The sequence below is a fragment of the Ursus maritimus genome, unplaced genomic scaffold (assembly GCF_017311325.1).
Source record: "Ursus maritimus isolate PB19 unplaced genomic scaffold, ASM1731132v1 scaffold_10, whole genome shotgun sequence".
Classification (NCBI taxonomy): Eukaryota; Metazoa; Chordata; class Mammalia; order Carnivora; family Ursidae; genus Ursus; species Ursus maritimus.
This window is the reverse complement of record NW_024423344.1, coordinates 1,595,468-1,608,673: the sequence shown is the minus strand read 5'-3', so window position 1 is coordinate 1,608,673 and position 13,206 is coordinate 1,595,468. Positions and strand designations below refer to the sequence as shown.

Sequence of the window (13,206 nt, the reverse complement as noted above, 5' to 3'; positions counted from 1 at the left end):
TTAAGTTTATTCTGGAGACACAAATACCGAAAATAAAATGAAATAAAAATTTGATGAAAGAAGAAAATTTGAAATTGAAGAAATAAAATGGTTGTGCTATTAACAAAGGAAACATTTGTTTTATTTATGTATGCACCAAAGCTAACGTAAAAAAAAAATTCAGAATCTTGGGGCACCTGGCTGGCTCAGTTGGAAGAGCATGTCACTCTTAATCTCAGGGTTGTGAGTTCAAACCCCATATTAGGTATAGATACTTAAAAATAAAATCTTAAAAAAAAAAAAAAATTTCTGAATCTAATTATTGTCTTAAGCATATATAGTTGATGTCTCACATTCTATAATTATATATAAATACATATAAATTCCAAAGTTATATATAAATACTTTTATGGATAAGTCCACAGAGTTTAAAAGCCCAGTATTTTTTGTTTCTATTTCTCCCATTTTTTTTTTTTTGGTTCTTTTTTTTTTATTTATTTATTTTATAATGATTTTTTATTATGTTAGTCACCATACAGTACATCCCTGGTTTCCGATGTAAGGCTTGATGATTCATTAGTTGTGTATAACACCCAGCGCACCATGCAATACGTGCCCTCCTTACTACCCATCATCGGCCTATCCCATTCCACCACCCCCCTCCCCTCTGAGGCCCTCAGTTTGTTTCTCATAGTCCATAGTCTCTCATGTTTCATTCCCCCTTCTGATTACCCCCCCTTTCTTTCCCTACTGATCATCCTAGTTCTTATGTTCCATAGATGGGAGAAATCATATGATAGTTGTCTTTCTCTGCTTGACTTATTTCACTTAGCATTATCTCCTCCAGTGCCATCCATGCTGTAGCAAATGTTGAGAACTCGTTCTTTCTGATAGCTGAGTAATATTCCATTGTATATATGGACCACAACTTCTTAATCCAGTCATCTGTTGAAGGGCATCTCGGCTCCTTCCACGATTTAGCTATTGTGGACATTGCTGCTATGAACATTGGGGTGCATATGGCCCTTCTCTTCACTACGTCTGTATCTTTGGGGTAAATACCCAGTAGTGCAATGGCTGGATCATAGGGTAGCTCAATTTTTAACTTTTTAAGGGACCTCCACACTGTTTTCCAGAGTGGCTGTACCAACTTGCATTCCCACCAACAATGTAGGAGGGATCCCCTTTCTCCACATCCTCTCCAACAATTGTTGTTTCTTGCCTTGTCTATTTTTGCCATTCTAACTGGCGTAAGGTGGTATCTCAGTGTGGTTTTGATTTGAATTTCCTTGATGGCTAATGATTTTGAACATTTTTTCATGTGTCTGTTAGCCATTTGTATGTCTTCATTGGAAAAGTGTCTGTTCATATCTTCTGCCCATTTTTTGATTTGTTTATTTGTTTCTCGTGTATTGAGTTTGAGAAGTTCTTTGTAGATCTTGGATACCAGTCCTTTATCTGTAGTGTCATTTGCAAATATATTCTCCCATTCCGTGGGCTGCCTCTTAGTTTTTCTGACTGTTTCCTTGGCTGTGCAGAAACTTTTAATCTTGATGAAGTCCCATAAATTCATTTTATCTTTTGTTTCTCTTGCCTTTGGGGATGTGTCATGAAAAAGGTTGCTTTGGCCGATGTCGTAGAGGTTGCTGCCTATGTTCTCCTCTAGAATTTTGATGGATTCCTGTCTCACATCGAGGTCTTTCATCCATTTGGAGTTTATTTTTGTGTATGGTGTGAGAGAGTGGTCAAGTTTCATTCTTTTGCATGTAGCTGTCCAATTTTCCCAGCACCATTTATTGAAGAGACTGTCTTTTTCCCACCGGATGTTTTTTCCTGCTTTATCAAATATTAGTTGCCCAAAGAGCCGAGGGTCCATTTCTGGGCTCTCTATTCTGTTCCATTGGTCTATGTGTCTGTTTTTGTGCCAGTACCATGCTGTCTTTGTGATCACAGCTTTGTAGTACAGCTCGAAATCCGGCATTGTGATGCCCCCAGCTTTGTTTTTCCTTTTCAACAGTTCCTTGGAGATTCGGGGCCTTTTCTGTTTCCATACAAATTTAAGGACTATTTGTTCCAGTTCTTTGAAAAATGTCCTCGGTATTTTGATCGGGATAGCATTGAAAGTGTAGATTGCTCTGGGTAGCATGGACATTTTAACTATGTTAATTCTTCCAATCCATGAGCATGGAATATCTTTCCATCTTTTTATGTCTTCCTCAATGTCTTTCAAGAGTGATTTATAGTTTCTAGAATATAGGTCCTTTACGTCTCTGGTTAAGTTAATTCCAAGGTAACGTATGGTTTTTGGTGCTATTGTAAATGGGATGGATTCCCTAATTTCTCTTTCTTCGGTCTCGTTATTCGTGTATAGAAATGCAACTGATTTCTGAGCATTGATTTTGTATCCCGCCACGTTACTGAATTGCTCTATAACTTCTAATAGTTTGGGAGTGGCTTCTTTTGGGTTTTCCATATAGAGTATCATGTCATCTGCAAAGAGAGACATTTTGACTTCTTCTTTGCCAATTTGAATACCTTTGATCCCTTTTTGTCGTCTGATTGCTGTTGCAAGGACTTCTAGTACTATGTTGAATAATAGTGGCGAGAGTGGGCATCCTTGTCGAGTTCCTGATCTTAAGGGAAAGGCTTCCAGCTTTTCCCCATTGAGAATAATATTTGCAGTAGGCTTTTCATAGATGGCTTTTATGAGATTGAGAAATGTACCTTCTATTCCTACACTCTGAAGGGTTTTAATCAGGAAAGGATGCTGTATTTTGTCAAATGCTTTTTCGGCATCGATTGAGAGGATCATATGGTTCCTGAGTCTTTTCTTGTTGATATGATGTATCACGCTGATTGATTTGCGAATATTGAACCACGCTTGCATCCCAGGTATGAATCCCACTTGATCGTGATGGATAATCCTTTTAATGTACTGTTGGATTCTATTAGCAAGTATCTTGTTGAGGATTTTGGCGTCCATATTCATTAGGGAAATCGGTCTGTAATTCTCCTTTTTGAGGGGGTCTTTGCCTGGTTTGGGGATCAAGGTAATATTGGCCTCATAGAATGAGTTTGGTAGCTTTCCTTCTGTTTCAATTTTTTGAAATAGCTTTAGGAGAATAGGTATTATTTCTTCTTTGAATGTTTGGTAGAATTCCCCAGGAAAACCGTCCGGGCCTGGAGTTTTGTTATTTGGAAGGTTGTTTATCACTGACTCAATTTCTTCATAATTAATTGGCCTGTTTAAGGAATCAATTTCTTCCGGTTTCAATCTTGGTAGTTTATAGGTTTCCAGGAAGGATTCCATCTCTTCCAGATTGCTTAGTTTATTGGCATATAGCTGTTGATAAAAATTTCTAATAATCCTTCCAATTTCAATGGTGTTCACCGTGACCTCTCCTTTTTCATTCATAATTTTAATAATCTGGGTCCTTTCTCTTTTCTTTTGGATAAGTGTTGCCAGTGGTCTGTCAATTCTATTGATTCTCTCAAAGAACCAGCTTCTAGTCCTGTTGATCTGCTCTACTGTACTTCTGGTTTCTGCTTGATTGATTTCAGCTCTAATTTTGGTCAACTGCTTCCTCGTGCGTGGATTAGGCCTGTCCCTCTGTTGCTGTTCCAGCTTCTTGAGGTGAGAATATAAAAACTGCATTTTAGATTTTTCTGTTGTTTTGAGTGAGGCTTGGATGGCTATGTATTTCCCCCTTAGGACTGCCTTTGCAGTATCCCATAGGTTTTGGACTGTTGTATTTTCATTCTCATTGGTCTCCATAAATCGTTTAATTTGATTTTTGATTTCCTGGTTTATTGAGTCATTCCTGAGCAGGATGGTTCTTAGTCTCCAAGTGTTTGAGTTTCTTCCAAATTTTTCCTTGTGGTTGAGTTCCAATTTCAGAGCGTTGTGGTCTGAGAATATGCAGGGGATAATTTCAATCTTTTGGTATCGGTTGAGACCTGTTTTGTGTCCCAGAACATGGTCTATTCTTGAGAATGTTCCATGGGCATTAGAATAGAATGGGTATTCTTTGGTTCTGGGGTGTAGTGTTCTATATATATCTATGAGGTCCAACTCGTCGAGTATGGCATTCAAAGCCTTTGATTCTTTGCTTAGTGTTTGCCAGGGTGTTCTGTCTATTTCTGATAGTGGAGTGTTGAGGTCCCCTACTATTAATGTATTTTTATCTATAGGTCTCTTTATTCTGGTTAAGAGTTGGCTTGGGTATCTTGCTGCTCCCCTGTTGGGGGCATATATATTTATAATTGTCATATGCACTTGTTGAATACTTCCTTTAAGAATAATATAGTGCCCTTCTGCGTCTCTAATTATAGTCTGTAGTTTAAAATCCAATTTATCTGATATGAGAATTGCTACCCCAGCTTTCTTTTGAGGTCCATTTGCGTGAAAGATGGTACTCCATCCCCTTACTCTCAGTCTGAATGCAGCTTTGGGTTCGTAATGAGTCTCTTGTAGACAGCAAATGATGGGTCATTTCTTTTTATCCAATCTGCAACCCTGTGGCGTTTTATGGGAAGGTTCAAACCATTCACATTAAGACTGAGTACTGAGAGATATGATTTTAATGATGCCATGTTGCCAGTAAAGTCTTTGTTTGTATTGGCTGTGACTTTCTGTTCTGTATCACTCTTGGGGCCTTTTTACTTTTCTGGAACCCCCCGTAATATCTCCTGTAGGGCTGGTTTCGTGGTTACGAACTTGGTTAGTGACTGGCGATTCTGAAATGTCTTTATTTCTCCATCAATTCTGAATGACAGCCTTGCTGGATAAAGGATCCTTGGCTGCATGTTTTTCTCTGAAAGAGCTTTAAATATGCCCCCCCAACTCTTTCTCTCATTCCAGGTCTGTGTAGACAGGTCTGACGTAATTCTGATGCCTTTGCCTTGGTACGTGAGAAATTTCTTTGCCCTGGCCGCTTTCAGTACTGTATCCTTGGATCTAATATTTGCGGAATGCACTATGACGTGATGTGGCATAGGTTTGTCATGGTTGAGCTTGGGAGGGGTCCTCTCTGCCTCTTGGACACGAATGTTTGTTTCCCTTGCTAGATTAGGGAAGTTTTCAGCTACAATTTGTTCAAATATCTCTTCTAGACCTCTGTTTTTCTCCACCCCCTCGGGGATGCCGATGATTCTAACATTGGATCGTTTCATTGAGTCAGTAATCTCCCGTAACCTACATTCGTGGGCGTGGATTTTTTTAAGACCAGCTTCTATTTTCATTTTTTCCTCTATTAACCCATCCTCCAATTCACTAACCCGTTCCTCTGCTTCTGTGACCCTGGCCGTCAGAGCCTCTAGTTTTGCCTGCATTTGGCTCATAGAATTTTTAATTTCTGTCAGATTCACTCTCATTTCTGTCCTTAGGGATTCTATATTCTCAGTAACCTTTTCGTTAATACTTTTTTCAATTCTACTCATCATTTTGACCATTGTTACTCTGAATTCCATTTCTGATAATTTGGTTACATCCATATCCATTATTTCTGTGGCAGAGGCCACAGACTCACTGTCTTTTCTTTGCTGGGGGGGGCTTCTCCTTCTTGTCATTCTGATGAAGAGAGGTTGCGGGGTTTCCAGAGCCCAAATTATTGACTGGGTCCCAGGCCGTGCCCCTTGTTTTATAGGGATCTTAGGGATGTGGGCTTCTTCTTTAAAGATTTTATTTATTTATTTATCTGAGAGAGAGAGACAGACAGCAAGAACTGGAACAGAAGCAGGGGAGTGGGAGAGGAAGAAGCAGGCTCCCAGCGGAGGAGCCCGATGAGGGACTCCTTTCCGGAACGCCGGGATCACGCCCTAAGCCGGAGATGCGCTCAATGACTGCGCCACCCAGGTGCCCTGGGTTGTGGGCTTCTTGATTTTTCAGCCTGCCTTCTGTGTTCTGGGGGAGGGGCCTGCCGCGCCGATACTCAGGCAACCCTGTTTGGGTAGAGTCTCCGTGTCCCCTGCGAGGGGTGATGGGGATGGGCATGCTGTGAGCCGGTATTTCCAGGCTTTTGTTCTCTGGCGGCTTTCCCTGGCGGTCGGCTATGCCTCTTCTGAGAGTCAGAGCAGCAGAGGCTGAATTGTCACAGAACGGAGGGATTGCGGCCCGTTCTCCACTGATGTTCTGGCCACTTTAACTCTGTTACTGTTGGTGCTGCTCAACCCTGCAGCATCCCGGGATGTGCGCCCCACACCCAGCGTCCCAGCCCTCACTTCCAGGGCCGGCGCGTCTCTGTCCTTTGTGTTTCTAACACCGCCAGCTGCCAGCCGCACCGCGCGCTCCCGTATCTACCGGTCTCAGTCTATGCCCGGTGAGCACACCGGGATTCCGGAGTTCCGTGAGAAGCCTGGTGGCGTGCTCACCCGGTTCAGGGTCTCTGTTGTTTCGCGGGTGCCGACCGCGAGTCCGCCCGTTCCCCCGTGCAGGTGGCCCACCAGTCGCCCCGCGCACGCTCCAGGAGCTCCCGGTCTCAGTCTGGATCCCGTGAGCACACCGGGATTCCAGTGTTCCGCGAGATGCCTGGTGGCGCACGCTCCCGGCTCACCGGTCTCAGTCCGCTCTCTCGCGGGTGCCCTCCATGAGTCCACCCGCTCCCCCTTGCAGGTGGCTGCCGCTTCCCGGCACCCGAACGCGGCGGCTCCCTCCCCCTTCTGTTTATCTTCCGATATCTGTGTGCAGTTTCACAGCTCCCCTCTTCGTACCTCAATACTCAGCACTGGAGATGTTCATTTGTAGAGATCCAGATGTATCTTCCTGCGTCTCAGGCTGATTCCGTGGTTATTTAGGCTGGTCTGGTACCTATCCAGCTCGACTCAGGGGACCGGCTGAAAAAGGGGTCCCCTACTCCTCTGCCATCTTCCCTTCCGGCTCAACCTATTTCTCCCATTTTTTTAAAGTGTTATTTATGTATTTTGAGAGAGAGAGAGAGAGAAAATGTACACATGGGGGGAGGGGCAGAGGGTGAGAATCTTTTTTTTTTTTTTTTTTAAGGATTTTATTTACTTATTTGAGAGAGAGAGAGAGCATAGGGGTGGGGGTCTGAAGGAGAAGCAGACTGCCTGCTGAGCAGGGAGCCTGATGTGGAACTCAATCCCAGGACCCGGGGATCATGACCTGAGCCAAAGCCCAGATGCTTAACTGACTGAGCCACCCAGGCGCCCTTATTTCTCCCATGTTAATGGTAATGACAAATCTTAATTGTTGCTATTTTTTGTTTCTGTTACTTATTAAATGTAGTGTGGCATATAGATGACATGTAGAAAAGTGATCCCAGAATGCAACCTATGTTATTGTTCTATAGATGAATATGTGATTTTGGTTTTCTTTGGAATGGTTCAGAAGAAGGAAAATTTAGCAGTAATGAAACTTCTGAGCACTAAGTCATAAAAAACTTTACTAGAGTATATTCCATATTTGCCAGCTTGTCATCCTGTGGAATGAAAGAATTGCTTTTGTTCTGTTTTATTTTTGCTTGTAAGATAAAGGTATCTTAGGCGCCTGGTTGGCTCAGTCAGTTAAGCATCTGCTGCTTCGGCTCAGGTCATGATCCCAGTGTCCTGAGATCAAGTCCTGCATCAGGCTCCCTGCTCAGCGGGCAGTCTGCTTCTCCCACTGCCCCTCCCCCAACTCGTGCACGCACTCGCTCGCTCTCTCTCTCTCACAAAAATAAATAAAATCTTTAAAAAAAAGATAAAGGTATCTTGAAATAGGACAAAGAAAATTAGAAGAAGTAGGTAGGAATTTAGAAATAGGAATATAGTTGGCAGTATTAATAGTGTGAGAGGCCTTTGGGGCTATGATAGGTGGAGGGGGCAATAGACCTCTCACTAACGACAAAAGGTGTTGTTTTTTTTTTTTAAGATTTATTTATTTATTTTAGAGAGAGAGTGCCTGACCGTGGGGAGGGAAAGAGGGTGAGAACCTTCAAGCAAATTTCCTGCTGAGCACGGAGGCTGACCTGGGGCTGGATCCTACCAAGAGTTGGACGCTCAGCCAACTGAACCACCCAGGCCCCCCCTACAAAAGCTGTGTTTGAAGATAATGATAGCATAATTCAGAACTCTGGGGCCTCAAAGCTTCACCATAATGCAAGAGTTAGAAATGTAGAACCTCCGTTGCCTCCCTAGACCTATTGATTCTGAATGATGTATTCAATATACATAAATGCATATTATGTGTATGATTTTATTTTTAAGAAATCTCTACACCCATCATGGGGCTTGAGTTCACAAGTGTGAGATCAAGAGTCACATGCTCTGCCAACTGAGACAGTCAAGCACCCCTAGAAGCTCTGTTTAAAAGATTCCCAAGTGATCTCATGCATGTTAAAGATTGGGAAACATTGTTACCTGTACATAATATTGTACCCTTTTGAAGCTAACAATAATATATGATGGAAGAATAAATGATGGAAGTTAGGAAAGCTGAATGTTCCCGCATTAACCCATCACCTATATTAAAGATTATGAAATAATATTTAGAAGGCTGGGAAGGAATTATAGAGTGTTGCTTTAAAAAGTGAAGTGGGGAGTGTCTGGGTGGCTTAGTTGGTTAACCGTCTGCCTTCGGCTCAGGTCATGATCCCAGTGTCCTGGGATTGAGCCCCATGTTAGGCTCACTGCTCAGTGGGGAGTCTGCTTCTTCCTCTCCCTCTGTCCCCACCCCCCACCCCCTGCTTGTGCTATCTCTTTATCTCTCAAATAAATAAAATCTGTTTTTAAAAAAAGTGTTTTGGAGGGGTGCCTGGCTCTACCTCAGTTGGTAGAGCATGCAGCTCTTGGTCTTGGGGTCATGAGTTCAGGTCGCATGTTGGGGTTTACTTAAAATGAACAAATAAAAAGTATTTTGAAGGTGGCTGCGTGGGTCGGTCAGTTAAGAGTCTGCCTTCAGCTCAGGTCATGATCCCAGGGTCCTGGGATTGAGTACTGCATCAGGCTCCCCCTGCTCAGCACGGAGTCTGCTTTTCCTTCTGCCTGCTGCTCCCCCTGCTTGTGTTCACGCTTTCACTCTCTCTGTGTCAAATAAATAAAATCTTGGGGGGGAAGTATTTTGGAGGAAAGTATACTGACATTCTTTTTTTTTTTCTTAAGATTTTATTTATTTGTTTTAGAAAGAGCACAGTGGCAGGAGGCACAGAGGGAGAGGGACAAGTAGACTCCATGTTGAGCACAGAGCCTGACTGGGGGCTTGATCCACAATCCTGAGATCATGACCTAAGCTGAAATTAAGAGTCGGAGGCTTAGCTGACTGACCACTCAGGCATCCCCTGATATTCTACATATTACTTGAAATACACAAAATACATGGGTTGTTGTTTAGAGGGAAGAGGTAGATGTGATAAAGCAAAAATCATAAAATAGTATAGAATCTATTTGTTGGGCATATGAATGTTTGCTGTAAAATTCTTTGACTTCTGTATGCTTTAAATTTTTCATAATAAAATATTAGGGAGGAAGATGAAAATGGGGATCATATACCAGATTCTATAGTTATCTTTGATTTGCATATTTGCTTTATGATGTATTAAGACTAGGAGATGCTTTTTGAACCTGGGGTCTCTGACTTAATTGCTGATGATTACTGCTTTGCCTGATTCTAGGGTCACCATGTACATTTTTGGCACAGTAGAGTATCCTTCACTGTGAACACATAGTGGAAGGGCCCCTTGGGAGGCTCAATCGGTTAAGCATCCAACTCTTGATTTCGGCTCAGGTCATGATCTCAGGGTCAATAGATCGAGTGTCCCCCGTCCCTCCCCCGCATCAGGCTCCTCTCTGGGCTTGGAGTCTGCTTAAGATTCTCTCTCTCCAAAAAAATAAATAAATAAAAAGAATTCAAAGTGTAGCATTCCCCTGGAATTGTGCAACAGGGCTTAACCACTTGCTTATAGGGCTGCATCATTATTCTCTTAAACTTATGCAAAATGAAAATTTAATATATTTTTCTGATGTGAATTTTGATTTGTTCCATGACGTTTTCTTGTGTGTTTTGTTTTTAAGATTCGTGGATCTCCCAGTCAGCATCATTTCCCCGTAATCAAAAACAGCCAGGGATGGATTCTTTATCACCAGTGGCCTCCCTTCCTAAACAGATTTTCCAGTCTTCAGTCCAACAGCAGCTTACAAAACCAGCTAAGATCACTTGTGCACACTGCAAAAAACCTTTGCAGAAGGGACAGACAGCTTATCAACGAAAAGGATCAGCTTACCTCTTTTGTTCTACCACCTGCCTTTCTTCTTTCTCCCATAAGCGCACTCCAAAGAAACGCAACGTAATAAGTAAAAAGTAAGCTATACTTTTCAGCATGGCTTCATATAGTTGAAATGCTGGCAATATAGACGTGTGTCAAATGTAATTGGTGAGCTGCATAGATTCATGGATATACAGTTGTTGCAAAGGTGTCTTAAGGTTTTTTGAGCTTGAATTATCCTAGGGTGTATCAGAGCTATGGATTCATTTGTAGTGTCCTTATTCTTGGCAGGCAAATGGAATATAGATACAGAAATATCTACAGAAATTGATCCTCTCCCTGCCACTGTCTTTGCCTCATCCCATCCCCATCTTTTACCTTAGTTCTACCAAGTTGCTGCTACCCTTTCAAAAAGTCATAATAACCTGTGACAAGGTTCTTCTGCTGCAAAATGTTTTTACCACCAAATCATCTCTTGCCATATTAATTAGGAACTATTGACAGTGAAACCAAAAAAGTGGATTTGGTTAGATCCAAAAATATAGTTGATTCCTAGGATTAAATCATGAAAAAACAAAAAATGTTTATTGTTCATATATTTGACTTTTATTAAAATACAGTATTCTTAAATTATGTCTGTCCCTTTTGTTTCAGAGATGTACCTACAAAAAAGGCTACTACTGTTCCTCAAGTTGAGTCAAGAGAATCCTCCCAAGAATTTTGTAGTACATCTTTGCCTCCCTGTGAAGACAACCAGAATCTTAGAAAAAGAGTTAATAAATCAAGATGTATAATCTGTAGTAAACTAACAGAGGTCTGGATTTTTTATCTTATTTCAGTTATTATTTTAACTTTTCAGTTAAAATTTTAATTTATCTTTTCAGTGTTATTATATGCTCTGCCAGCTACGTAATACACATGTCCTGGATCTACACAATGAAGTTAGAAGATACGTTAGAACTAACTGTCTTGGGAACAGATAACCCATTTGCATGCTAAGGAAAGTACATAGCTATTTCCATGAAATTGGTTATACTCCTAAACAAAGCAGTAGTTCTGTGGTGAATTTTGTTATTAGCCACTCTTAACTAAAAGTGTAGGTTCAGAACGTGAAGGATGCAACCGATCCTGATACAAGAATATGTAGAACAAGTGGAGTGTAAGTGTGTTGATTCCCTCACATTTCTTAAATGGTATTGCCATCTTTCCAGTTGCTGAAAGAAGAAACGTTCATACAGGCAGTCTTCACTTAACACAGTCCTTGGTGACTGAATTTGGTGTTTCCCAGAGCCTTGCAAATTGAGGACACAACTTTATCTCAGTTACCACAGAACTGAGCAAAGCATGAACCACCGTATTTATGTATATACAGACACCATCCTGAATATGGTAATGTTATTCTTTTAGCTCCTCCCATAAATTTTCTAGGGCAGTGAAGTTTATAATATCAGAAATTCCCAATCCATTTCTTTTAAGATGGTTATATCAGAGTCTTCTAAACCAGTTCATTTTTCTAGTTTTTAAGTGTCTCTGGAGAACTTATTACTGATTTTATAGGTTTTTTTGTTCCATCTTTTCTTCTGTAAAATCAAAGAATGGTTTTACAAAGAAATCAGAGATAAAAATGAAAGAATAACAAAATGTGCTTTTTAGTCTTTCCCCTGAATTTCTTCCACTGACAAACTACTAGAGGTTGTTTTTTTGTTTTTTGTTTTTTGGGTTTTTTGTTTTGTTTGTTTTTTAAAAAAACTATCTCATTGCTTACTGTGCTAATCTGACTCATTTATTTAATAAATTCTGTCTTTTCTTTTAGATTCGCCATGAAGTCAGCGTTAATAATGTAATACATAAACTGTGCAGTAACCAGTGCTTTAATAAGTACAGGTTGGCCAATGGTCTAATAATGAATTGCTGTGAACAGTGTGGAGAGTACTTGCCCAGTAAAAGTGCTGGAAACAATGTCCTGATCATTGAAGGTCAGCAGACAAGATTTTGCTGCTACGGTTGTGTTAATGAATATAAACAGGTAATTCTTTTCAATGCATTTTAATAGCTTCTCCCTGTTAGCCTACTTTAGCCAGATTTATCTTAGAATCTCAGTTCCATTTTTGTCAATTTGTCATTGAGCCGTCCCATCTCAAATGAGTATTGAAATCAGTTGGTTATTCTAAGCTAGTTTTCCTTCCTCTTCTATTTTTTAGAATAGTTTGTAGAGAAAATAGATATTAACTTTTCTAAAATGTTTGGTAGAATTCACCTGTGAAGCCAGTCCTGGACTTTTGTTTGTTGAGAGTTTTTCGATAACTGATTCAGTTTTGTAAGATTATGTTTCTAGGAATTTACCCATTTCTTCTAAGTTGTCCATATGTTGGCATATAATTTTTTGTATTATCCTCTTATAATCTTTTGTGTTTCTGTAGTGTCATTATTCTCCATTTATAATTTTGAGTATTCTTTCCTTGATGAGTGGCTAATGCTTTATCAATTATCTGTTTTATCTTTTCAAATGGTCTTTTCTGTTGTTTTTTTAATCTCTGAGTATTTACTCTCTGTTATTTTCTTCTTTCTACAGGCTTTGGACTTGCTTTGTTCTTTTTTCTAGCTCTTTTAGGTGTACAGTTAGATTGTTTGAGATTTGTTTTGCTTTTTAAAGTAGGCCTGTGTTGCTATAAACTTCCCTCTTAGAACTGCTTTTTGCTGTGTCCCAGAGATTTTGGACCATCACATTTTCATTTTCATTTGTCTCCATGTATTTTTTTAATTTTCTTTCATTTCTTCATTGACCCCTTCATTGATTGTTTAGTTGAATGTTTTTTAGCCTCCATGTGTTTTGTTTTTGTTTTTTGTTTTTTTTAAGATTTTATTTATTCATTTGACAGAGAGAGAGACAGCCAGAGAGAGAGGGAACACAAGCAGGGGGAGTGGGAGAGGAAGAAGCAGGCTTCCAGCGGAGGAGCCTGATGTGGGGCTTGATCCCAGAACACCGGGATCACGCCCTGAGCTAAAGGCAGACGCTTAACGACTGAGCCAA

The 13,206-nt window shown here is 40.6% G+C and overlaps 1 protein-coding gene across 7 annotated transcripts in view; it reads left to right on the top strand.

Moving 5' to 3' along the window:
- Positions 1 to 13,206, top strand: part of ZMYM5 (zinc finger MYM-type containing 5) — a 44,552-nt gene that overhangs the window by 18,830 nt on the left and 12,516 nt on the right. For 5 of the 7 annotated variants that reach the window (XM_040621181.1, XM_040621156.1, XM_040621179.1 and 2 more), the window contains exons 5-7: positions 9,985 to 10,270; positions 10,830 to 10,989; positions 11,989 to 12,201. In XM_040621181.1, the coding sequence (XP_040477115.1) occupies positions 9,985 to 10,270; positions 10,830 to 10,989; positions 11,989 to 12,201 (659 nt within the window). Of the gene's footprint in view, positions 1 to 9,984; positions 10,271 to 10,829; positions 10,990 to 11,386; positions 11,559 to 11,988; positions 12,202 to 13,206 lie in introns of those variants that run through there. The other 2 variants (XM_040621184.1, XM_040621202.1) reach the window with 2 other exon arrangements.